Raw genomic sequence first — 26,493 nt, forward strand, 5'->3', positions numbered from 1 at the left:
AATCCTAAACCCTCAAACAATACAAAGACTTCTTTCTTTTGCTTTGAAATTGTGGGAAATTCCCTACCAGTGGGCCCTTCTAAGGATTACCTTTGAAAAGCTGCTGTGTCAGTTGGTTTTCCACATCTGCTGCTAAAAGTGAGAAGTTAGGGAGAGATTACAATACTAACAGAAATTAATTTCTCTCTTTTTTTTCCCAAAAGCAAAGGGGAGGAGGGAGGATTATGTATAACATAGCCAATAAGAAGGTGGATATTTTTGTTAACCCTACTGTAGTATTTTAGCTCGCACACCTCCAGCAGCAGCCAGAGCATTCATACAAAAAGCTCTTGCACACATTCTTCATCCTCCCCATTGCATCATTTGAGATCCTTGCTCTCCTTTAAAGTAATTTATGGAGTGCTGTTTCTGTGGGTGAGGGGGAGGGAAATGTGACTGTGGAAATGTGCTTGTGCTTACACCTGGCCTTGTGTGTTGTCAGTGACTTTTGGAGCATTGATTTCTCTAAACTACAACTTCAGAAGTCAGTTCTGTTTTATTCATGCAAGATGTCCTGTTCATATAAGAATGCTTTTTCCATTGTGCTTCAAGCAATTCTACATATGGTCCAGCAGAGCTCTTAGGGGCACAGTGTTGATAAGACAACTTGTGCTTGAGCTTTGTGGCCTGTGTCTGTATCCCCAGGACAGTTTGTGTCACTTGCCCTTCCAGCTGTTTTAATCTCCATCCCTAGGGAATTTGCAGGCCTTCCTTTGTGTGTCTGGACTGGTTACTCATGTACTATTTTAAATATTTGCATTTCTAGTAGGAATTATATATCCTGTGTGTTTTAGAAACAGGGTAGAAGCAGAACTGTGGCCTTTCTAGCATGCAAATGCTCTTACCTAAGTCTGTAAGAGGCATTGTGTCATTATTTTCAAGTGTTGTGTCTGTAGTGTGGTTGTGGTTGTATTTTTGCTAATAAATTATGTTAGGAATATTCTAGTAGTTTAGGAATATTCCAAGTAGTTTATCAGTGTTAATGACTTAGTGGTAGTTTCATTTCTTTGGGTCATCATCATTTGAAGTAGTAACATGATTTACAAAGGTTTGCCTCATAAATTCTCTGTTTTCCTGGTCCAGCTTGCAGGTTTGAGTGAGGAGGCTGTAGTGCATCCCCTTGGTTGTGGAAAAGAGGGAAGAGGTTCAAGGCTTGGCAGGGAATGTCGTGTTCTCCCTGGGTTGGCTGGGCCCCTCAGTGATTGCTGCTGCAGTTTAAGGACTGTGCTGTGTGTCAGCCTTGGTTCTGTGCTGCAGAATGTGGGATTCTTTCCCATGGATGGGTTCATCCATGGTCACAGCAGTGTTTAAAAGTGAGGTTTGAGCTGGTTTGGAGCTCCTGAGAGGGGCTTGCAGGTCCACAGGGTCTGCAGGATGTGCAGTCAGGAATGGCTGGAGGGTGCAAACACATCCTGTATCCAGAATTTCACTGAGTTAGGAGCAGGATCAGCTGTTTCACTGCCCCTGAGCCATCTGAGTTTGTGCTTCAGCAGCAGATAGCTGGGAGCTTGTACTGTGGCCTGAGAATGTTCCTGCAGTTCCTTAACATGCTGCTGTTGCAGCTTGGTTCTGATTCTGAGATAGTGATTATTTAATTAAAAAAAGAAAAAAATATAGAGTCTCTACTCAGATTGTAATCATTAAATTCAACTGCTTGGGGTAATTTCCTTATTAATTCAATCACTGAGCATGACAGCAAAGGACAAGTCACAGTTGAATGATCTCTTATCAAACCTGTATCTGCTTGATCCAGATTGGCCTTTTGGAAGTGCAGAACTTTCACCAGTGATTTTCCTTTTTCTGCTGTTGGAAACAAAAATAAAATCTTTGAGTATTATTTGAGAGCCTGGCATGGAGTGAGCCTGCCAGGCCCAAGTTCACCTCTTCTGAAGTGAAATGAGGGGTTGGCATTAAAAAAAAAGCTTTTTTGACCACATGTAGATTGCAGCAGCAGAGTGGTGCACACACCGTGGGAGCAATCAGCAACATGGGGAGAACATGGGGATTACAGCATAAGTGTAGTTTCAGAAAAACCCAAAAACCACTGTCAGGAAGGGAACAAAATGTGAGAAAAGGTTTTTCAGTCACTGTTACTGGGATTCCTTGCATTTTGTATGAGAGTTTTCTGTGTTTTTCTTTGAGAAGCTAAAAGTTTGTGAAAGAAATGTCATAATATGAGCATGAATTGCAGTGGTACTTGTTGAACTAAGATTAAATGGGGGAGGTTGTCCAGAATATCAGAGCTGCTCTGGAGGAACTTTGGTGATTACTCCACTTTAGGTGTGTTTTCATGAGGTGACTAGTTAACCCAGCTTAAACCTCTCAGAGGGAAAGAACTGTGCCTTGAGACCAAGTGCAGCATAGAAATCAGGAAAATTCAGTCTTAAAATGGCAAATGGTTACAGGAAGATTTCTCTGGTGCTGGGTGGTGCAGAAACAAAGGCCTGTAAAAAACCTGACAGGCCAGAATATTGCAAGAAAATGCAATAGGTATATACAGATTTCTTAAATGAGAATGAAAACAATTAATGTGTTGTTTGTAATCCTCTCCATAGAAGAGGGACTCCATGGAATTGTGAGCTGCACTGCTTGTGGGCAGCAGGTGAACCATTTTCAAAAGGATTCAATCTATAGACACCCTACACTCAAAGTGCTTATTTGTAAGGTATGTGGTAAACAGTTCTGTTTATTTTTGTTTCAAAATGTCATATTAGTTGGTTTGGGTGGGATTTTTGTGGGAGTAATTCCTGTTCATTAGTTGACAAAGTTTTCAGTCATTAGCTGTTACAATTAAGGAAATTAAAAGGAGGGAAAAAAAAGCAAATGTACTTATGAATTCATATTCCTTTTTTCTTGCATTTCAATTAAACTGGTGGTGGTTTCATTGTTATTTACTTCTATAGCTTTAAGGGTATAATCTTAGTGAATTTTTAATGTAAAACGATCTGTCTGAAATTTCTGCCTACTCATGATGTATTTTAAGAACAGATTCAAGTCTGCATCTCCTGCTAAAGCATTCCATGTAAAACAGCACTGAAATAAGGAGCAGAAAAGCAGCTTCAAAGCCATCTCTGTTTCTGCCAGCTTCAGGACTGGTTTAAGTTATGGCAGCTTTGCAGTGATGGTTTAGTCCATAATCTGAGTCTTCAGCTGTGTGGCTTCCTGGTGGCTCCACACAGGCCTGAGCTGGCAGCAGAGGGAAGAGGTGGGACAGGGCAGGAAGGAAATGTCCCTGCCTCCTGCTGTGGAGACCTCTGCTGACTTCCAGAGAGCTCCAGAGATCTCTCTTGCATATTTCTCTAGTGGTGGTGATGTTATAATTATAAGATATTGCTAAAGATAGAGATACAGTTCTGTGTTGTAATGTACATGGAGCATTTCCCTGCTCTTCCTCCTCCTCTTCCTCCCCAGTTCCTCATTAGTGTTACAGACTCACCCATGCCCATCTAGGCTGGTTCTTCTCTGCATTCTGGCTTGTTTCTTTTACAAAATGTGCTTTACAAAAACCAGCTCACAAGGTGACCTTTTCCCATTTCCATTGGATCCCAGCTGGTGTTCCTGACCTCCTGCAGTGTCACCAGTGACCTGGGTCATTTTTATAACCTGATCAACAGCAGCTCTTGATTGAGAGCTGTGCTACCTGAATTACATCAGGGGTTGTTCCCCTTGATTTTCTCTGGTTTTACTGAATTGAACATGGCCTTGTGTGAATGTGAGAGGGGGGAATGGAAGCCCCTCATCTCCAACTCTTCCATTATTTCTGTGCCTAGTTCTGCCCTAATTTTTCTCCTACTTAGATAAAAGTCCCAGACCTGAGAAACTGTTTTCCTTTGACTGTGAATGTTCTATCAAGTGTCTAAACACCAGATTTTACTGGGGTTTTATGTTGATTTTGGTTGTTTGGATAGTTTAGTTGAACAGATGTGCAAGTCTGTGCCACATAATGGGGCATCTTTATTGTCAATTCAGGTGATGAGGCCTCTTCTGCATTCTGAATTGTATTAATGCCTGTTTAAAGTAGAGCTACAGGTCATGGAGAGCATTCTTCAGTAACAACTGGGAAAAAAATGACACCAAACCTTCAAAATTTGGTGTCAGCAATTCAGCAGCTGAAGCCATCAGTACTCCTAGCTGAGTCATTGGTATTTTTTTATTACCATTACCAGATTTTCAAGTGAAGATGCTTTGTTTGCACCTGGAAATGGAATTATTGGATGTTAACGTCATGATAAATGCTGAAGACTTTTTAATCTAAAGCCTTATGGCATCACATGGTAACATAAGGAGCATCCAGCTGAAAATTGTAATTTATGTGGGATTAATTGTGTCGAGGAGGATGTGGTGCTGATTTACCTAGGAAATAGATGGAAGAAACATTCAGTCTGGAGAGAAGTATTCAACTGATGTTCTGAAATACACAAATATGCATCCATTAACAAAAGCTTGTTAAATTTTCAAACAAACCTTGAGCCATCTAAATAAATCATGGTTTGGAACCATGGAAGATGTTTTTTAGATTAAAACAATTGTAAAAGACTTAGAATACTGAGGACCTTGCAGCTGCTGCTTTTGCTGGCTTGCTTCTAATGCATGCTGAAATCTAATGAACTGCTGAAGCCCAGTTGAGATTTAATAAAGAATTCTTTGTCCTGTCTCTTACTTTACAGACTTGCTACAAATATTACATGAGTGATGACATCAGTCGTGATTCGGATGGGATGGATGAACAGTGTAGGTAAGTGTACAAAAACTGCAGTGTGTGCAAAATGGGAAAGTGTACAAAAACTGCAGTGTGTGCAAAATGGGAAAGTGTACAAAAACTGCAGTGTGTGCAAAATGGGAAAGTGTACAAAAACTGCAGTGTGTAAAAAAACTACAATGTGTGCAAAATGGGAAAGTGTGCAAAAACTGCACTGTGTAAAAAAACTACAATGTGTGCAAAATGGGAAAGTGTGCAAAAACTGCACTGTGTAAAAAAACTACAATGTGTGCAAAATAGGAAAGTGTGCAAAAACTGCACTGTGTAAAAAAACTACAATGTGTGCAAAATAGGAAAGTGTGCAAAAACTGAAGTTACACCCACAGCTCTGCTGATTTGGGGGTCTTTTTTCTGGCTATTGTGACATTACTGACAAATAAAGACAAGTACATAAGATCTGAATCAACAATTATTTGTCAACAAAAAATACTGAACCTCAGGGGTTTTTTAGCTGTTTTAGTAATGAACAGGAAAACATTTTTAAAGAAATCTAGTAACAAACTCTTGTAAGATCACATTTTTAGTTAAATAACATGCCACCTTCCTAGCACCTTAAAGGTTGGGCTAGAATATGATATTCTAACCTTTATGAGCCAGAGAAACTCAGTTCTCCAGATGCATCTACCACTTTTGAAATATCAAAGAACTTCTCTGTCTTATGTGAAATATCTAAATGTGTAATTCAGTAAAAACTGTGCAGTCTGTGGTTTCTATGAGCTTATTGCCCACCACTTTTCAGAGTCTGTGTAGTGCAGTAGTAATATATGAGTTAAGGCTAGAAAGACTGAAGCTTATTAATTTTGCTGTAAAATAAATCACAGATTTTCAGAAGAAACAGGGAAAATAAGTGTTATTTTTTTTTCTTCTTTAAAGAAATCAGTGCTGAAATTCTGTTTAAAAATTACCATTTCAGCTTTATGAGCTGTTAATCTAAAACATTAATTTTCTGACTTTGCAGTTCTCCAGTGAGCTTTTCAGTAACGGTTTAGAATAATGAATATCTGTTCATCACCTGAAGTTTTAAACATGTGAACTTAATGTATCACCTTGTTGGTGATACATTTGTGGAGACAAAACTCTTACCTTTCTCAATCTCATTGCAGGTGGTGTGCTGAAGGTGGAAATTTGATTTGCTGTGACTTTTGCCATAACGCCTTCTGTAAAAAGTGCATTTTGCGCAACCTGGGCCGAAAGGAGCTCTCGACTATCCTGGATGAAAACAACCAGTGGCATTGCTATATTTGCCATCCAGAGCCTTTGTTGGACTTGGTCACTGCTTGTGACAGTGTCTTTGAAAATTTAGAACAGTTACTTCAACAAAACAAAAAAAAGATGAAAGTTGAAAATGAAAAAAGTAAAACATATGACCACACAGTCAAGTTCTCTCCAAAGAAAAATAATGCAAATTGTAATGGGGAAGAAAAAAAATTAGATAATTCATATTCAGGTTCACTAACATATTCTTATAAAGCACTAATGGTGCCAAAAGAATTGCTTAAGAAAACAAAAAAACTGATTGAAACTACAATAAATCTGAATTCTAGCTTTGTAAGCTTTTTGAAAAATGCTGCAGAAAATGTAGAAATAAGCCCAACTGTGCAACTGTGCCAGCTGAAAGCTTTTAAATCTGTGCTGAATGACATGAAAAAAGCTCATCTGTCACTGGAAGAAGGCCTGAACTTAGAGATTCAAGCATTGAATGTTAAAATCAAAGATAAAAATACCAAAGAGAAAAAAACTGAGGTTAGATCAGAAAAAAATGAGGTGAAAAAAGATGAAGGAAAGGAACATGCAGCATTAAAAGAGGATGATGCTGCACAGACACAGAAAAAAGTCGTGTTGGAGCGGCCTGACAATGAGCCCATGGATCAAAGTGTTCCCTCAGTGGAGCAGACAGATAACAAGGCAGCCCCTGGGGAAGAGAAGAAGTCTGGCAGAAATGAAGAACCACAGTATGAGCCCAACAGTACAGAGGCTTTAGACATGGATATCGTGTCCATCCCCTCATCCGTTCCCGAAGATATTTTTGAGACTCTGGAATCTGCTATGGAGATTCAGATGCCATCAGATGAGCAGGACAGTGGAAACACAGCAGCAGATAATGAGGCTCCAAATTCAAATACAAAAGCAAACGCTCCTGTGAAAGATACCAAAGGTGGTACCAAGCTAAAATCCTCGGCTAAAGGAACAAAAGAGCTGATTGTAAAATTGACTCCTGTTTCCCTTTCAGAGTCCACAGTTAAATCTGATGATCAAGACAGCAGCCTAGAAAAGGACAGTAAAGATGCTGATGCATCTAAAGATGCTGATGCCTCTAAAGACATTGATGAATCTAAAGATGTTGATGCATCTCAACCTGGGGCAGCAAACTCTGATAGTGGAAAACAAAACCACAGTGCTGGCAGCGAGCCCTCCCCGGAGAATGACGCCATGCCCGTGGAGGACTCGGATCTCCGGAGGTCACCCCGTGTCAAAACCACCCCCCTGAGGCGCCCCACGGACATCAGCCCCCTGACATCCAACTCAGAAGAGGACAGCAATGACACGAGCAATGAGAAACAGAAGAGGAAAGCATCCAAGCAACCCAGAAGGAAAAGCGATAAAAGAAATACTTCTGACAGCGCTGCTGATGGTCCCGGTCCTAACAAACTTTCCAAATCCAAAAAGCCATATGACTTAGATCGCAGCTCAGACTCTGATGAGGTGCCAGCTGTCCTTAAAGAAGCAGGGATGATGAGTCGCAGCTCCTCAGACAGTGAGAGCAACAGTGAGGCGCCAGCAAAGAATCAGAAAACTTCGGATTTACAGAAGAGTCAACCAGTAAAGGATGAAAATGGGAAAAGAAAAAGGAAGAGTTCCAGTTCCGGTTCAGATTTAGATGCTAAAAGAGGCAAATCAGCTAAAAATGCTGCTGCTGCTAAAAAGAAACGACAAAACTACTCTGATTCTTCAAATTACGATTCTGAGTTGGAAAAAGAGATACAAATGTTGAGTAAAATTGAGGCTGCAAAGAAATCGAAAAAATTCTCAAGAAAAGATGATAGTTATGATTCCTCTGAAGAAGAGCAGGGGAAAAAAGTAAGCAGTAAGAGGAAGGTAAATCTGAAGAAGAAGAGAGGTAAATCTTCTGAAGAAGATGATGATGGTGAGAAGTCTTCTGCAGAGAAGGAAATAAATCACTCTTCTAAAGATAAAAAAACGGGTAAGAGGTCAGCTGCTAAGGACAAGGTAAGCAGAGACTCAAAAGAGAAATCTGCAAAGGGAAAACGTGATGAGTCATCCGATGCTGAGAAGTCTTCACTGGAAAAAGAGGAGAGTCCTGAAGTTAAGAAAAAGAAGGATTTGAAAAAGAAAAAGGCACAGGATGATTCTTCTTCTGAGACTACTGAGAAATCGGCAAAGAAAGAGCACAAGTTGGAGTCTTCAAAAGACAGACTGAAGAACAAAAAAGGATCAGAAAGCAAAGCTAAGAAATCTGAAAAATTAAAAAAGAAGGGTTTCAAGAAAGATCAAGATGATTCCTCTTCTGATCTTGATAAGTCATCTGCAGAGAGAGGAAGTAGCAATTCCTCCGAAAACGACAAGATTAAAAAGGAACCTGTGTTTACAGAAAAGAGAAAATTGAGAGAGAGAGTAGCTAAAAGAGTACACATTGATTTATCCTCTGATACTGAGAAATCTCCCCAAAAAGAGGAGAGTTCTGATGATGATGCCATGCGGCGTAAAAAACGAACTGACACGAAAGAAAAGAGGAAAATAAGCCACAAAAAGAAGATTTCCAAGAAAGAACAGAATGACTCATCCTCTTCTGATGAGGAGTCTTATGAAGACACTAAGAAAAAGGTTAAAAGAGGATCAGTAAAAGAAAATAAAAAGAGCAACTTAAAAAAGAAAGTGGCAAAAAAGAAGGCGGTTGTCACTTCCTCTTCCCCGTCTGATAAGGAGGAAAACGATGATCAGAATTCCACGGGCGACGGAAGCAGCGACGAGCAGAAGATCAGGCCCGTGACTGAAAGCTTGATGCTGTCTGCTGATGCAGGATTCTGTCAGTCATCAGGTGTGCCAGAGTTGTTCATTTGGGTGACATTTCATAATCTAGAAGCAAAAAACCCTCTTCAGTTGGTAATTATGCATTTAAGTGTTTGCAGCCTGGAGGATTTTCTGATAAGGATTTGGAAGCACCTGTTGTAAAGTTCCCTTCCAGCCAAACTATCCTGTGGCTGTGAGATGGCACAATTTCAGTTTGTGCAACTTGTGCCTTGAGGAAAAAAATGATGTCACTGTAAATGGAGGTGCTTTGGAAGCTCCAGGCAGTATTTACAACAGGTACTGCCTTGCAGTCCAGCTTTCCAAAGCCTGGCCCTTGCCTCACCTGCCCAGGGACTGTGTAGCAGAAGCTGGTTGGAAGGAGTAGATAATGTGAACTCACATTTATCACCTCCTGTCTGTGCACTGGAGGTGATGCTGGAGACCTGTGGCATTGTAATATACATTTAAAAATCAAGTAAATTATTTTTATGCCTCACAAGAGCCATGTAGGCTTAGACCAGCTACTTAGAAATCTGCCATTCTTTTCATATGTTGTGTCTCTGTGCAGATAATAATACTGGGACTTGTAGGGCTTTTCTCTGAGTGCTGCCTTATCAGTGTTTTCCCCAGTGATGTCACAGCTGGGGGAGATTGCAGATAATTAATGGTTTGCATATGGTCACTGCCACAGCCATTAAAACTCTCCTACAGACAGATAATTGCTGGCACTCAGTGACAGTTTTCAGCACCACTGGACCATCAGTGAAAAATGCCTTAAAAATGGAGTTGTTCATGTGCAGTTCATGAACTTGGCATTGAAATGGCCCAAGAGGAGAAAGGTGGTTTTAATTTATCAGAAGGTGTCTGAGGCATTGGGAGCTGTTTCATTTGCAGGTCACAGTGGGAAGATTGGGTCATTATTGGAGAGATGGATAACAGGGTACAAACTGAACAAAGTTGTGGTGTGGCATCCTTGACAGGAGAGTTAGACTGAGAGAGAAGAGGCTTGGTTTAGACTGCAGACAGAATGCTAAAAATGGGGTGTCTGAACTTCTGTCTGCAAATCACCTCAGGGACAGTTTTAGGGGTCTGAGCTGGATGTGTGCCCAAAGGATGAGAGGCAGTGGATGCAGCATTTATCAAGGAAAACTGATAGATACTGGAGTATTCTTACACTGAGCAGGGTCAAAGCTTGGAACTGGTTTGAACTTGAAGTTAAGAATCTTTGTCCTTGGAAATGCTCAAAACTTGACTGGCCAAGATTCTGAGGTAGCTGACCTGACTTTGGAGTTAGTTTTGCTTTGAGACAAAAGTTGGAGTAGAGTTGGAGTTGGAGTAGAGCATGTCCAGATGTGTCTTTCAGCTTCAGTTATCATTTGATTTTGTGAAATTCTGCCAATGTTAGTGTATTTTCAGAGGAGAAGAATGGGGCCTTTGTCTGCAGTTTGCTTTTGGTTTAATAGGTGAATTAGTAAAATAAAGGAGCCTGCTCTGTGCCTGAATAAGCTGCGTATTGTAGATTGATCATTGAGTAAGACTTAGGCTCTGGTTTAACCAACAGGATACTTTTATTTGTCTACATGAGACACTTTCTGTGATCACCTTGGAGTGTGCCCCTTACAGCCTAGTTGTAGTCCAGTCCTCCAGTCCCCACAGGTAGAAAATAAACAGAAATTATGAATGAGGGGATCTCAGCTCATTGGGATTGTGAAGTTTCTTTCCCTTAATTTCACTACCTAGCAGATTTGTCTGACTTGCATGCAAGATGAAAGAGAGAGAAGAGCAAGGGGACAGGCCTTGGAATGTGCTAGAAACAATCCAGATTTCTCAGTCCAGCCAGGAGAGTGCAGAGGAGCTCCAGGGCAGGATTCCCACTGTGCTGTTCCTTCTCTGTCACATGTCCCACCACAGTGTTGGTCTTGATGTCCTTTGTGCATGAGACAATGCCATGTAGTGCTGCTGAGTTTGGATATTAGCAGTAAGGATAGCATGTGGAATTCTCAAAATACAACTCTTTACACACACTCAGAGTGTGAAAGCAAAAATAGGGAAGGGTTGGTGTTCTCCAGAACTTCCCTCCTGGCAGCAGGGCAGCCACAGGCTTGGGATGCAGTTCTGTCCTGTGTTTGCTGTGCCTTCCTTTCAGTTTGCATCAACTCACTCATGGAGCCTCTGACAGAGCAAATAACTTCTAAGGGAACTTATTTCTGATTCCTGAGTAAAGTATTTAGTCTCTTATGTTTTGGTATAAAATCCCAAATTTGAAGTATGTAATTAGGAACAAGTTGCAGGTAGTATGAGCAAAACTGAAAAAACAAGATTTGTTGCCATGATATTTTCTGAAAAATCCCTTTGCCAGGATTTTTCTCCTGAGAAGCCTCAGAGGAAAAGAAAAACAGTAATTATCTGCTGCTGTGGAAAGCAGCAGGTGCATCTTTGATTGGTCCATATTGGTTGTTTCTAATTAATGGCCAATCACAGTCAGCTGGCTTGGACTCTGAGAGTCATGAGCTTTTGTTATCATTCCTTTCTATTCCTTGCAAGCCTTCTGATGAACTCCATCTTCTATTCTTTTAGTACAGTTTTAATATATAATTTTCTTTAAATATAATATATATCATAAAATAATAAATCAGCCTTCTGAAATATAGAATCAAGATTCTCATCTCTTCCCTCATCCCGAGACCTGTGCAAACACCACCACAAAGATTTATTTTTATTTGTCAAGACAGGTAACTGGTAGAAAAGTGGTATCACCAAGCTGTTTTCAAATGGGGATTGTTGATAGAAATGCAATTCATATTGTGCTGTCATGTCTTGTTTATCGTTGCTTCGTTGTATCGTTGTTATCGTTTACGCTTATTAAATGTTTTCTGTTGGGCTTCTTTTTCAGGAGATGAGGGAGATGCTCTATCAAGGACTATCCCAATGGAGGAGGAGGAAGATGATGATGATGACGACCCTGAGAATAGGTATGATACCCTCCATAAGGACATAAAAACGATTAGAGCACAGCCTAGGCGTGGGCGCGAGCCGGCGCAACGGAGGAGCAAGCAGGTGGTAAAAAGCACGGCTGCCTGCCCGGTAAAGACTCGCTCACAGGCCTCCTGCAAGTGTGAACACGGGGCCAGAAAACAGAGGCCCAGAGCCAGGAATGCAAAGCAAACGTTTAGAGGTGGTAGAGCCAGGTGTGCAAAGCCAATGTCTAGAGGTGGTAGCTGACCTGGCTGGGGGCGTTCCAAAAGCGCTGCAGCGCTGTCCCGCTGCAGTCCCAATGGGAACAGGGGGCTGGCAGGCAGGGCAGAAGCTGCTGCTGCTGCTAAATGTGAATTTCAGCTAGTTGTGGGAGTAGAAGGGGACAGTTTGCATCTGTGCAGTATGCAGTGCTGCAATATTTTCAGAATGAATTTGGTTATTACTGTTGCTTAATATGCTTTTCTAATTGAAACGCCTTTTCTCAATAAAGAGAAAGCACAAATGTGGGGAAAACCATATTAGATATTTTCAGCTGTTAATTTAACTGAGTTTTAATCCACTAAAAAGCACCTGAAGTGACTAATGTGAGTGAAGGCCATGATTCTACAAGCACTGTGCATAGGCTCAGTTGGTATCAGAGACTAATTATATATTTTAAGTCTTTGCATAGATATTTTCAGAATTATGGCTTATATGTATTGCTTCAGTTTGGAATTTAATAAAAAAAGAATCACTGTAAGATACAGTTAGCTAAGACGTGTCATATTGTACCAGTACCATTGTAGCTATCAAAATCAGCTTGGCTAGAAATGTAAAAGCTTCATTTCCTAAATGCACAACATGAAGTGTCACTCAACTCGAGCCACAGGTTCTTTTTGGAAGTTATTACTGTAGTTAGACTGAAGAGCTGCTCAACAAATTTTTATACAGTGTTTCAGAAACTGATTTTTTTGTTGTTGTTTTGGCCATGTAGCATGTGTGGGACCAGTTGCTGGTGGAGTCTTTTTCTGCTTCTGAGCCTTACTAGTTTAGAATATGGAATCCTTGTTTCACAGAGTTGTATGTTTTGAGATGTGGCTGAAGTAAATTTTACAAACACTGTTTTATCTCCTTTACGGACCTCAGTTTGGCATCACAATGCTGCTGCTGAATTAGTTCTTGTGTGTTTTCTGTCATCAAATTTAACCCAGTAATTCAGCTCTTTAAAGAAAGATGCTTTGTAGGGACTTGACAGCACAGAGTCATAAGCAGAACATGTAAACTTTGGTATAACAAGATTTTTTAAAATCATGCTTTAATTTCAGTCCTGTTTAATTCATTTTTTTCTTTTTCTTTTTTCTTTTTTTTTGTTGTTGTGAGTTTCTGGTTGATAACTAAACCAATGCAATTTTTTCAGAAGTTCAGTATTTACTGCACAAACGTTTCTGACAGAACTCAATCATTATTTAGCTTAAGAGCTGTATTGGGAAATAAATGAACCTAATTGATAACAAACAGAAATATAAATTCGGGCTTTAAAAATCAGTTTCTGTACTTTGTTTTAAAGCTGCCTCTGTTAAGTTTTTATTTAGAGGACCTTTTGAACATCTGATATATAAGATGGGGAGGTATTTTGTCAATAAACAGTGTTGTCAACCTTCAGACATGTTAACTGGTAATGCAGTCTGACTTTACCTTCATCATGTGTTGTACTTGGCACCACAATCAGAGCTATAAACTGTAAAAAGATGGAACAAATTTTGAGAAGTTAAAAACTTGTTCTTCTGTTTACTCAACACAAAGTGTTTCAATAGTTTACCTACTGATTCAGAGAAGTTGCCTATTTTCTTCCAGGCCAAAGAGGGTACCTAGTACCTGCTGGGTGTTTGTAGTGTGGGAACTCTCCTGTTTGCAAGTCTCTAGTTTAGATGTTCTGTTATTTGCATACCTGAGGATGTGCATGACATGAAGATTAATAGCCTTGAAATCATCTTTTTGCCAAAATGCAATGTCCAAGTGGGTCATACTATTATACAGTGCTGTATGCTTTCATCTTCTGTTGTGTAACTATTATTGGTCCTTCTGATCTTTTCAATGGTACTGTTTGATATGTTTGCAGTAGTTCTGTTTATTAAGAAGTTAATAGTGTATTAAATGCAGAATGCCTTTAAGTATTTGATGGTTACAATAAATTTTTGTAAAACGTTTTTCTTGTCCAAGCATTTAATTTAATCCAACTCTGACAGCTTGAAAATCAGCCTCTCCCAACAAAGACAGCACAGTATTTAGCAAAAGGTGTTTGGCAGTTTTCACTCATTTTTTTAGACATGTATGACATTTCATTCAAATATTAATGTCTTAAAATATATTTTAAAGGGTTCTGAGTTTTCTAGTAGTATCCTGAAGGCCCATTTAAGCCAGTAATGCTCTAACTGGAATTCTGGTGGTTTTTATTAGCCACATCCCACCATCCTCCCCCACCCAAGGGCTTGTTTCAGGCAACCTTATTTCTACATATGATTAGTAGGTATTTATGAGCACTGAGTGTGAGTTGATGTAATCTAATTGGTAATAAAACATCACAATGGTGAACTAAAATTTAAAATCATGGCTTTTTAAGAAAAAATATTTTTACAGTGGTAGCATTGTCTCACCAAGGTTTTGAACAATCCCATTGTATTGGCACTGCAAAATTCTTGAACAAGAATGGTGCAAATTACCATGGGGGCTTAACTCCACACCCTGAGAGGCTGCACCTACTGTTCCAGTTCTGCTGCAAGGTCTGAAGGAGCTTTTAAAGTAATCCTGCAGTGTAACCAAGCAACCCCTGGGTAATTTCCAGTCTGTCTCTTGTGAAAACTTTTCTTTTAGCACAACTTAAAAATCCATAGCCATCAATTCATTGTTTAGAAGTGTATTCTGCTGGGGCTGTTCTTAAAAATGGGAAATATCTCTAAATCCCAGTTGATACAAAACTGTGCATATGTGCTGTTATTTTATTCTAGAGTTGGTTTTGTGTGTCCTGCTTGAGGCTGCAGCCCCATTCTGTGAGGCACTGGTTAAATGTGTGCTGGGAGAGTCCCTTCATCCAAATGTCACCATAAGTTTAGATCAGATGAGTGGGGCAACATGACATGCTCAAGGTCTGAGCAGATCAGTGCAGGAAAGAGTAAAATGCAGGGATTTTAAAATATTATTTTAGTTTTTACTTTATTTTTTACTGCCTGAAACCCTGTGCTGGAGGTCATATGGCTCTCTGTGCCTCTTAATTGAATCCAGTGCTGGTGCTCAACTGTAACATCTGAATGGCCAAGAATCTTTTATGTCCTTGACCTGAGGAAATATTACAGTCCCTTTTGATTTCCATGGTTTTCTCTGGAAGAATATGAGTGAGGGAATTTTCACACTATCGTAGCTTGGTTTTTTTGCTGCTGTTAATACAAATATAAAATGTTAAAGCTACCATGTGAAATTTCTTAGCTGAGAAACCTGGTGACTTTAAATGGGTTTTATCATAAAATAGAAATATGATGTGTTATCCTGGTCAACATCTATTGTGGTTTAATTTAAATCCAGCTTCAGGAGTCCTGTACTCAGTTTATAATAATTCATGTAAACCATTTGTTACATCAGTCATTTGTCAACATGCATTTACAAGGCCTAATCTCCTTGGGTCTCATGTTGCTTACACTTACCATTCCTATCAGATGTGTAGTTAATTAAAAATGGACTTCTTTTAAATCCTGAACATCTTAATAATGTCTCACTTTTCTGGCCTAAATTCACACCAGTAAATGCATTGAAGAAAATGCAGCTTTTCTCACTGACAAACAGTCCCAACTCAATTTGGTTGCAAGTGGTTAAGTGTTTATCCTAGATAAAAACCAGAACTTATTTTCTATCATAGTAATAACTTCTTAATCAGTATTATAAATAATTAGAAACTAATCAGTTTACCCAGTCTGGTTGTTGGTTATGCTAGTGTTTAATAGGAAAATGAGAGCATTGTCTGTTTAAGGATGGTAGATTTTGTGCATGGTCTTTTTAGGTGTTAGATACATTTACTGTTTCCTATAGCTCTTAAAAATAGATACTTCATTAAAGAACAAATTCAAATGAAGGTTTGGTTTTGCTAAGAACCAGTGTCAGCCTTTCAAAGGTGACTTGTGTAGAGGTAAGTATTGCCATCCACAAGCTGTGTTAACCTTGCTAATGCACTTGCCAAAATAAGTCAAAGGCAGGACTTTCAGGATTCAATTTCAATGTTTTTATCAGATCTTTTAGATTTTTCCTCTTCCAAAACTCTGGGTTTTTATTAAACAAGAAGAGTAGCCAGACCACTGCTCTCTGCATTTTCTGGAGTAGGAGTCAAGGTTAATAGTTTAGGTTAAAAGCTGTTAAAGGGAAGCCAGCCTGTGACATTCCAAGCAGTTTTATTTTGAAGAAAAAATTCTGACCATTAAGAGATGGAAGAAATACAGTCTGAGTTTCTTATATGAGGAGCTGTTTATTTCTGCTGCTGTTACACATGGTCTGCTGGGTTTTTAAAAAATCAGCATTTAACCAAACCCTAAAATCCCTTTTCCAAAAATCCTCTGGGAGGACCTAATGCAAAAAGCATTTGGAAGAGGATGTTACTTATCTGTGGACTTTAGTAAGTTTTCTTTGGGTTCATGGTGTGATTTCTTGATAGATGTGGAATTAAAGTTCTCCAAGGGCACTGCTTGGTAAAGTTTTAATCAGCTTTTTCTTCTCAAGAGAGAGTGGGAGGGAGTGTTTTGGATGCTGATGGATGGTCTGGCTCACTGAACAATCTGAAATGTTTATTAAACTGTTTTGCTTCCATCTTTTAATAATAACTGAATATAAATTAGTGTTTTTTAAAACTGCACTGTTGCTCAAAAATTAGAAAATACTGTGTGGAGTGTCAGGAAAGATGGCTTGGGAAGAGTCCCTTTGTAAAATGATTGTGTTTTAGGGACACATTGCAGGCTGGAAAATGAAATATTGATTATTAAAAGCCCATTATATAGTGCTCCATAGAAGCAACAGCTCAGTTTTCTGTTGTACAGGAAATTTTGCTTGAGAATCCCTGTTCCTTTGCCATTCCCAAGTGAAGGCTGGATTGTGGTTCAGCTCCATGGCTTTGAGCTGTTGTTGTGACTGGTGTGAGAGCTTTCCCATCCTGAGCTGTGTACACACAGCAGGCATTGATTCTCCCAAAAGGCAAGACAGATGAGGTTTCACCTAGAAAACACATATTTCATTGAAAATGCATGAATTAAAACTGTAGTATTCCTGACATTTATATGAGGAAAACCTGGTTTATTTTTTTCCCCTGGAAGTACAAGTACTTCTAATTCCACTGTTTTCCTGTGCTTTTTACTTACCTGCCTTGGATAGACTCAGAAGATTTTTGTGTTGCAAGTGCATGTAAAGAAATAATTTTTCCATAGTCACTTGTGCATTAGCTTGTTCTTGTTCTGCAGTGAAACCAAGGGAAGCTGAGTTGACAGTTTGTGGAGCAGGAAATAAGATGATGATTTTTATCTGAAATTCAGGTGCTGTAGTGTTGGTCAGACTTTCTGGGTGTAAACACAGAAGGGTTTTTGCAAGAGCAGCTGTAAGGCAAGTGCTTGTGGTTAGTTATCCAGATAGACCATAAATAAAATGAAATCTCTAAATCTGTGCATTTATAACCATTTCAAGTCTGCTGTAAAGCAGGAAACTTCTCTTTTTAAGAAGCTTTATTACAAACCTGCTTTCTAAAAGCAAGTCAACACATTACATTAATGTGAGATTTTTGCTGATAGATCCTGTCTTGCCACAATGACTTTTCATCACGTGTCTTTTTTTTTTTGTTCAGCTTTCAGCCCTTTTTTTGAAGTTCTGAATGGTGTAGGGTTACACTTGTCGTTCATACATTTACCTGAACAATGGAATAAATAGTGTTTTCTGTTTTACTTCAAAGAATTGCCAAGAAAATGCTTTTAGAAGAAATCAAAGCCAATCTTTCCTCTGATGAGGATACGTCTTCAGATGAGCAGCCAGAGGAAGGAAAGAAGAAACCTACAAAGCAAACTGAGAACACAGCAGATGATGGTAAGCACCAAAAAGCAGCTTGGAAAAAGTGGTGCTGTGGCACCTGTCATGATTTCAAGGGTCACTTGGGAAAATTATGATTGTTTAAGCTTACAGCAAAAAAATATTACTGATTCTGATATGTAGTTGCCACATAGAGGCCAGTGTGTGTGATCATGAGGATTATCATCTCTTTTAATATTCTGTATGTTTATTTTTTTGTTATAATCTGGGTTTTGTAATTAAGAAGTCCTAGAGGTTTGTGAGGAGTTATTACCTATACAGAACAGTAAGTCCTGCACAGGAGAGGTTTGGCTAACAAAGCCATTAGAACAGGCATTCCAAGCATTCAGGCAGTGGGAAGTACTAAGCATTGGAGGAAAATGGTATATTGGTGCTTGTGATTCCCTGGAAAAGCACAGGATTTAGCCTAAATTAATTCAGGTTTTAATTCTTGTAAGATAAGAAAGTGACTGATATGCATGTGGTACTGACTCTTGTGTGTGACAGGAGAGAAGGAAAAGGATGACAAGAAGTCAGAAAAGGAAGAAGCTAATTCTGAGGATTCAGATTCAGAGGAGGAAGAAACATCCAAGAAGCCCAGATACAGACACAGGCTGCTGAGGCAGAAGCTCACTGTGAGTGATGGGGAGTCTGGAGAAGAAAAGAAGGTGGTGAAACCAAAAGACAAAAAAGAAGGGGGGAAGCGCAGGAATAGAAGGAAAGGTACATAATCCACATCCTTTTTTTGGTCATAAAAAGTACTTGCTTCTGTAAAATAAATCCAGAGCTTGTTAGAATGGATATCTCAACCTTTGTGATTTTAAAATCCCTGTCTAAACTTCATTGTATATGAAATCTAGCATTTTCTTATCTTTGTTTGATAAATAGTTTTCTTTGAAATGTCAAATACAAGAGCAGTTCTCTCCACTTGCTGTGTCCTCTGAATTGGATTAATCCTGTGGAATCTTAGAATATCCATCCTAAACAGCAGAGGCAAGGCCAGGATGTCTGGATTTGGGAAAATCAGTTTTGTCCTTTATGTAATTTCTCTCTTGGAGAGGCAGCAGTGCCTGAGGAATGAGTCCATGCTGGAACTGCAGGCTGGAGCTGAGCAGCAGATGGCACTGTGAAATGAGCCTGGCCTGCCCTGCATTGTTGCAGGCAGGAACAAAGAACCTGGGGGTGTTTCCTGGCCAGAAAAGGTGCACTGGGCTTCCCTCATCTGGGTTGCACTAATGGCAGCCAGCTTTTGGGGTCTTCCACAAAATAAAGGATGCAATGTGATTTGTTTAGAATTTTCCTCTGTGAAAACTCTAATTTTTATCGACTTGGATATTCATGTTTTTCCTCCCTTATAGGATTAAAGCCCTACCTACAGTATTTCATGCAGGAGGAATAACTGTAAATTCATCTTAGGCTTCTTCAGTGCAAGCCTTTGAAGTTGACTGCTCTCAAACACAACAATATATTTGATTTCACTTTGCCCTTTTTAGCCCTATGTTATTAATGTTACCATTCCCTATTTATGTAGAACAGCTCATGTTTTAAGCCTTGTCATTCATTAAACAATTAAACTTTCCACTATGTTCAAGGTCAGGCTGAAATTCAAGGTGTTAAATACCACACTGGTGTCTTCATTACCTAAAAATGCCAGGAATAGCTCCTCAAATGGCTGGGAGATTCTTGTTAATGCTGCTCTTTTAGGTGTATTTTAATTGCTTTTTGTGGCAGTTTTGAGCTTGCACTACCTGAAGAAATGCAGTGATGCAATTTTATATTTTGTGTGTAAATAAGAGCCCTTTTCTCCAAGTATGGTTATAAAATGACATGTAAAGCATTTTAAACAAAATCTTCTGTTTAACTAAAAATCGCCTTTGGTTTTCTGAAGTTCCATAATGTTCCCCACAGGTCTCCATCATTTACTTCCATTTGCTCCTAAAATAAATGTAGATGTTCATGCATAAGGACCTCAAGGCTTGAGGCACAATAAGCCACCCCCCAGGACTCAGCTAGTGCTTAAATTTGAACTTTTCTTTCTCTGTGCCCTTTTAATATTATGAATGTGGGTCCCATATTGTGTGAAATGAACCCTGGCAGTGCTTGCTGCTCTGGAGCACTTGGCTGTGCAGTGAGGAGCTGCTGGCTTTGCAGTGATGCTCACCATGAAGTAAATGCTGCTTTCTTTTCCAGTGAGCAGTGATGACTCCAATGACTCAGAGTTCCACGAGTCTGCAGTGAGTGAGGAGGTCAGTGAGTCTGAGGATGACCAAAGGCCAAGGACAAGGTATGGACAAAGCTGAGCTGTGCTTACCCTGTGTTTATTTTGGGTTTTAATAGTGCAGTTTGTGCAGGGAGATGGTAAAAGTTAAAACACTTTGGAGCAGTTCTTAAAACCCTTGATGATATTTGTCTGTAGGAATTATAGAATATTAATTTCTTTTGCAGCAAATGTGGGAATTTTGAATTTGTACCACAGTAGGGGATACACAACAATTTGATGAGCCAGTACAAAAAAAATCAACAAAATTGGACATTTTAATGCCAAATACATCACTGTCAGCTGGTGGATTGCAGTATAAAATTAATGCTTTATAGTTCTGAGGTTCTGTAGGGTTTTCTCATTGCTCTGGGTGTCCAGTGGGCTGAGCAGGAAGGAATTTCTAAATTCAGCCCTAATTGCACAAAAGGAGTGTATGTTTTATTAATTAATTATTAATTAATTGTTTTTCAGTGAGGCAGAGGATTACTATGGTTAATCAGTAATATTGTCTTTTTGCTTTTTTAAAATAGATCTGCCAAAAAAGCTGAGGCAGAGGAAAACCAGCGCAGCTACAAACAGAAAAAGAAACGAAGGAGGATAAAGGTTCAAGAGGATTCATCCAGTGAAAATGAGAATAAGGTGCTCTGTCATCTTTTCAAGTAATAAATAAGGATTTCCTGACTCTTCTATCTCAAACACCTCTGCACAAAATACAGTAAAAAATTAAAGCTTTTCTCAATGTCAGTTCAGGCTAAAATTTTGTAAAATGCCACCACTGTGGAGGTAAAACATTATGTTTGAACTAAAACTTTTCCTGTCTAGATCTTGATAAAAATGCATTATATTGAAGCAAATGGAATTTTTAATCTAAATGTAGATGAGACAAATTGTAGATTAAGGCTTTGGTAGTGTTGTGGGGTTTCTTTTCCTGTGTGATGTAAGTAGGGGCTGATCTGATTTAGCACCAGTATAACAGGGAAAAAAGTGCTTTATTAATAATCATTACTACCAGATTATAACAGTGCCTTCAGTACTGCCTTTGCACAGCTGGGCTTATCTTTAATATCTCAGAATACATTACAGAAGTGGCACTTCTTTTGTCAGACTTCTGAAAAAGGCAATTTTTTATTATTAGCTGAACTTCACCTGTGTGTGTAAGAATTTCTAGGAGCTTGTCTAAGAAAGAAGGGTTTCATGGTCTGTGCCATAATTTTCTTGCTAATTTGTATTTCACTTAATTTCTAATAGAGTAACTCTGAGAACGAGGACAATGATGACTCAAAATCTCCTGGAAAAGGCAGGAAGAAGATCAGGAAGATTATTAAAGATGATAAGCTTAGAACAGAAACACAAAATGCCCTTAAAGAAGAAGAAGAAAGAAGAAAACGTATCGCAGAGAGGGAACGGGAGAGAGAGAAATTGAGAGAGGTATGGTCTGGTTTCTGTGTAAAATCCTGTGAACTTGAATTCCTTGATGTTTAACTTCAACCTTGATGTAATTTGATGAGTAATTTTTGAGAATCCCTTACATGCAGCCTTATAAGCCCCAAATTGTCTGCAGTTTGACCTTGGTATATTTTATTTGATGCTGTGACCTTAGAAAGTTGTTTCAGCTCCCTGCTGCTTCACTTCAGTGCCAAAGTTGTGATGCACTAAAGAATTGAAGGTTTTTCTTTGCTAAATAAATTATGACTCCCAGTTCTGGTGAATCTGAAGTGTCTCAGATGCTGGGTGTTACTCCTGTGAGAATATTCCTCTGATGGCCTTTTCTGTTTGCAGGTGATAGAGATTGAAGATGCTTCACCTCTGAAATGTCCCATCACAACCAAGCTGGTTTTAGATGAAGATGAAGAAACCAAAGAACCATTAGTGCAGGTCCACAGGAGTATAGTGACCAGACTGAAACCACACCAAGTAGATGGTAAGGAAAGAGTTTAAAGGAAAAAAAAAATAATCTTTTTCTCTCCAGGGGCATAGCACCTTATGCAGACTGAATTAGAATAATAAAAACTCCTTCACTGGCGAAACCAGAATATGTCTTCTCATCTCCCTGTCCCCAGGATCACACAATCTGCATCCTCACAGGAATATTTTCCAACCCAGTTGCCACATCCTCAATGAAGCTGTGAATATAATCAAGTTCATGATAAAGATCATCCCACATACACCCCACTGAACAGAAATGAATCAATAATTATCCTGACAGATGCTTTCCTAAGAGTTATCATGCTCTCAGTGATCACAGCTGTCTCTTACTGGGTGAACTGTAATAAAATGAATGTTTAATCAGAAAACTTTCAATAATTTTCTTCAGGTGTTCAGTTCATGTGGGACTGCTGCTGTGAATCTGTAAAAAAAACCAAGACATCTCCTGGCTCTGGCTGCATTCTTGCTCACTGTATGGGCCTGGGGAAAACATTGCAGGTAAGAAACACAATTTATTTCCAAGTGCTGTGTAATTCCATTGCAACTCAGAACAAGAAAATAAATACAGCTGGCAGGGGAGAGGCTTCAGGAACCTGTTTCTAAGACTATGGAATAATCTTTAGCAGGTTGTTTTTTTTCTGTCCTCCTCATTGATTTTTTCCCCTTTAATGATTTATTTTCTTGACTGTTTTAAAAATAATTTGCTCTGATGAAGTACAGGTTTATCAGATTTAATTGTTTGGGTTTTTTTAATGCAGACCTTGTGTGAAGTCAGGTGCTGGTGAGTTTGTGGGGATATTTTGAGTGGCACAGAGCTGAGGGTGATCAGAGAACTGAGGTCACTCATGGTATGACCAGTTCAGGCAAACCCAGGCTGAGCTGTGGTTGGGCTGGTGCACAGCAGGATTTTATCTCCAGCTCCAGCATATCTAAAAATGTGCTTTGTTGAGAGAAATGGGGGTGGCAGACAGTATTTTGACAGTCTGCAATTCTACAGAACATTTCAAAAATCACCCTTGAAAGCTGTATTTTTATATACTTGATCCTAGTTTAGCTGGTGTGGTTCTTGAGGAGTTAATCACACCTTTTAGTGGAGATTTGCAATGCTTTGCAGAACTGTTGTGTGGGGGACTTTTTCCACCTACACTTTACACACCATGTAGTCTGATGAAATGCTTAGAGCAGGAGGTATTTTTATAGTGATCCAGATGTGTTAATGACAGTAATTTTGGCTGTAACTTCTTGATAAATCAAAGAAAGCCACAGTTAGAAACATACATCAGTATAAATGATTTTGAAGGCTGGTGTATGAAGCTGAACTGGTTGTTTTTTCCATGTGTCCATTTGCCAGTCACTGCTGTGCTCTGTGATTGTTGCCATTTGTTTTTAGCTTTTAGAAGAGCTGGACCAGCCATGAGTTCTGGCAGACTTTGCCAGCTGCAGGGCAGGATGGCAGCAGAGATGAGGGAAATCAGGGATTGGGGACTTGCTGCCCATGACTGTGGCCATGAGACTTCCTGGGTAGTTTTGTCTTACACAGAACCACCAGCAAATCCTTTTGTTTTAAAAGCACTTTGCTGCTCAGTGTTCCAGGCACAGTCATGCAGTTTAGAATCCCTGTATTAAATCAGAGTTGCCAAGATTTGATGCAGAGAGAACTTGTGGTGTTGTACATCCCAATTCCAGTGGGAGAGCTGGAGCTGCCATGGCATCTCTGACTCTCTTCTCGTCCTGTTTGGTTTGCTGCTGCTCAAAACAGGCAGCCCAGAGTGACACCCACAAGGTTTTGGGTTTTTCCCAGCCTCAAGGAGGTGTTGTCATCCTCAACACACAGCCAGGCTGCAGGGTGAATCATTGGAAACACTGCCACAGCCTGCTGGGAGAATTTCCCTTGAAAAAAGTGGGAGAAACTGCTTTACGACTGAAGTTCACTGTGAATTTATTTTGTGTTTGGGATGAATGTTGGGAGAAAGCTTAAAAATTACTGATGGAAGTGTTTAATTTATGAAAATGATTGGTGAAATGTAGAGGGAGAGTTTTCTATTAAATCATTCAGCAGTTCAGAAGTATCTCAGTATGTGAAGGATGTGTGCAGCCATGGAACACAGAGTAAGGAATGTATGAACTGCAAATACACCTGCATGAAAATGTAACCAGAAATTCTATTTGTTTAACCAGAAAATACATTTAAACAAGACTGTTGTTGGTAATTTAATTACATAATTGAATAGATAACATTTACCTTTTTTTCCTGGTGTTTATTTGGTGTTCTGGCTGGTTTTTCTCTTGCAGGTAGTAAGTTTTCTCCACACAGTCTTGCTATGTGACAAACTGGATTTTCGGACAGGTCTGGTTGTGTGTCCACTCAACACTGCCTTGAACTGGCTGAATGAGTTTGAAAAATGGCAAGAAGGTTTAGAAGATGAGGAGAAACTAGAGGTAAGAGGCTTAAAAAGAGTTCTTCATGAAATGACTGGATGATTTGCAAAATTGGGGAGCTCCACCACTTAAAGGCTAAGAAATGTGCTTTAACTATGTGAAAAATGTCTTTGAATTAATACATCAGAAGTATTAAAAATTAACCACTACTGAATATTTTAAGAGGAATTAAAGGGTTTTTTATACCTCTTTGGAAGGTTTATGAGCTGGCAACTGTGAAAAGGCCCCAGGAGAGGAGCTACATGCTGCAGCACTGGCAGGATGAGGGAGGTGTGATGATCATTGGCTACGAGATGTATCGAAACCTGGCACAGGGCAGGAATGTGAAGAGTAGAAAACTTAAAGAAATATTTAATAAAGCTTTAGTCGACCCAGGTAAGTGAAATTTGTACAGCTTGTATAGTTTGGACTTCCAGGTTTATGTGTATGAGCAAAGATAATAAATAGTGTTGGTAAGATTCATCACATTTTCTTTGCTGGGTTACAGAAAATTGTTCAGAATCTTCCCCATCTGCTTTTGTAAATAGATTTCTCTAACAGTCTTTTCTATTAAATCAAATAGAAGGAATATATTCTAGTGACTTTTCCTATTAAGTATTTTTATTTGCTGGCTTTGCTTCCTTTGCAAAATAATTTGAGGTTTTTGTTGGGGACCAAGGATATTTTAATCTGTTAATTTGTTACACCACAAGCTGTTTTGTCCTTGATGCAAATCTACCACTAAGGAGGCAACTACACATGAAAACAGTAGACAATGTACCTTAGAAGTGTGAAAAAACAAGTGTTAATGAAGTGCTAATTAAGGGAATAAATAATAATAATAAACTGCAGATAAAGCAGTTAATTATTTTTTCAGTCTTGACAAACAAATGTCTGGTTTGAGCTGAGCTGAACTTAGCAAACTTATGTCAACATGTTTGGAAGCACTTGAAAATATTCCAAGTTGCTGTAACTGATTTCTCAAGTGGTCCCCAAAAGGACTAAAAGTTTTAGGATTAGGAAGGTTCACCAAAATAGCAAAATTTCTCTACAAATTCTGAACTGGCAACTCATACTTAAAATAATTTAGGGTTATGTAGAATGTCTTAGAAACTGGTTTTAAAAGTTTTTGCAACTTTGCTATACTGTTGGTATTTCTTGTTGAGAATGCAGGTATGGAAGGCAGAGTAAGTGGAGCTGGGTTTTCTTGGATTTTAATTATCTGATGGACTTTACATTGACAGTGTGATTGATTTTCTTTCTTTTTCCCTCTTTCTGATTGGTAATTGTAATTGCTGAGCTTGATTTTGTGAAGTTTCCTAGTAAAATAGGGCTGTGAATTCTATTCTAACAGACAAAAGAGATTATTCTAAGGGGAAAATACCTTCATGATTTTTGGCATTGGCCAAGTGGAATTGCCATCTCCCAGCTCTGCAGAAATGCTGTTGGAGCCGCTCAAACATTAATTAATTTTCTGCCAGCTTCACTAAGTCATACAATGGCTGTGGAGTCAGGGAAGCTCCAGTACAGCAGCTGATGAACTATTTTAACTGTTTTTGTTGATATATCATGTGTTGATTCCACACACATTATTTAAGCAGTGAAGGAAATGCACTTCTTGCCAATGGGATTTTTGACTCCTCCTACCTAAGCTGTAGTTATTAAATCAAAAATAAGCCCAACAACAAACCACAAAAGAGGGGGGAGCCCTGTTCTGTCAGTGCTATTCTGTATCTGATTTTCTCAGAATATTGCATTTATTGGGAATAATATTGTCAAGGAAGTGAAAACTAAGGGAGAAAAGGTGTGAATTTCTGTCTCAAACAGGACAGTAATTCTGTATTTAGTGGTCTTGATCTGGTACAGAACAAGATGTTCTGGTCTTGTTCTGGTACAGAGCAAGATGAAATAAAATGTTATGCAATAATTGATTTTTGGGGTTTTTTTCCTGGTGGAAATTGTAAGGGAGGACAAACATAAGGGTTGTTTCTGTGTGTCTTTGCAGTAACATTGTCCCTTCATG

General features: G+C 39.1%; 1 protein-coding gene across 2 annotated transcripts in view; it reads left to right on the forward strand.

The window, feature by feature from the left end:
• ATRX (ATRX chromatin remodeler) overlaps window positions 1-26,493 on the forward strand; it is a 69,462-nt gene that overhangs the window by 18,854 nt on the left and 24,115 nt on the right. For both annotated transcript variants that reach the window (XM_058032341.1, XM_058032343.1), the window contains 13 exons: window positions 2,595-2,704; window positions 4,707-4,774; window positions 5,902-8,855; window positions 11,721-11,799; window positions 17,754-17,884; window positions 18,374-18,589; window positions 20,057-20,150; window positions 20,657-20,765; window positions 21,375-21,554; window positions 21,906-22,047; window positions 22,441-22,550; window positions 24,345-24,491; window positions 24,689-24,866. In XM_058032341.1, coding sequence (XP_057888324.1) covers window positions 2,595-2,704; window positions 4,707-4,774; window positions 5,902-8,855; window positions 11,721-11,799; window positions 17,754-17,884; window positions 18,374-18,589; window positions 20,057-20,150; window positions 20,657-20,765; window positions 21,375-21,554; window positions 21,906-22,047; window positions 22,441-22,550; window positions 24,345-24,491; window positions 24,689-24,866 — 4,518 coding nt within the window. The remainder of the gene's footprint in view (window positions 1-2,594; window positions 2,705-4,706; window positions 4,775-5,901; window positions 8,856-11,720; window positions 11,800-17,753; window positions 17,885-18,373; window positions 18,590-20,056; window positions 20,151-20,656; window positions 20,766-21,374; window positions 21,555-21,905; window positions 22,048-22,440; window positions 22,551-24,344; window positions 24,492-24,688; window positions 24,867-26,493) is intronic.

The sequence above is a fragment of the Melospiza georgiana genome, chromosome 12, assembly GCF_028018845.1.
Source record: "Melospiza georgiana isolate bMelGeo1 chromosome 12, bMelGeo1.pri, whole genome shotgun sequence".
NCBI classification, from domain to species: domain Eukaryota; kingdom Metazoa; phylum Chordata; class Aves; order Passeriformes; family Passerellidae; genus Melospiza; species Melospiza georgiana.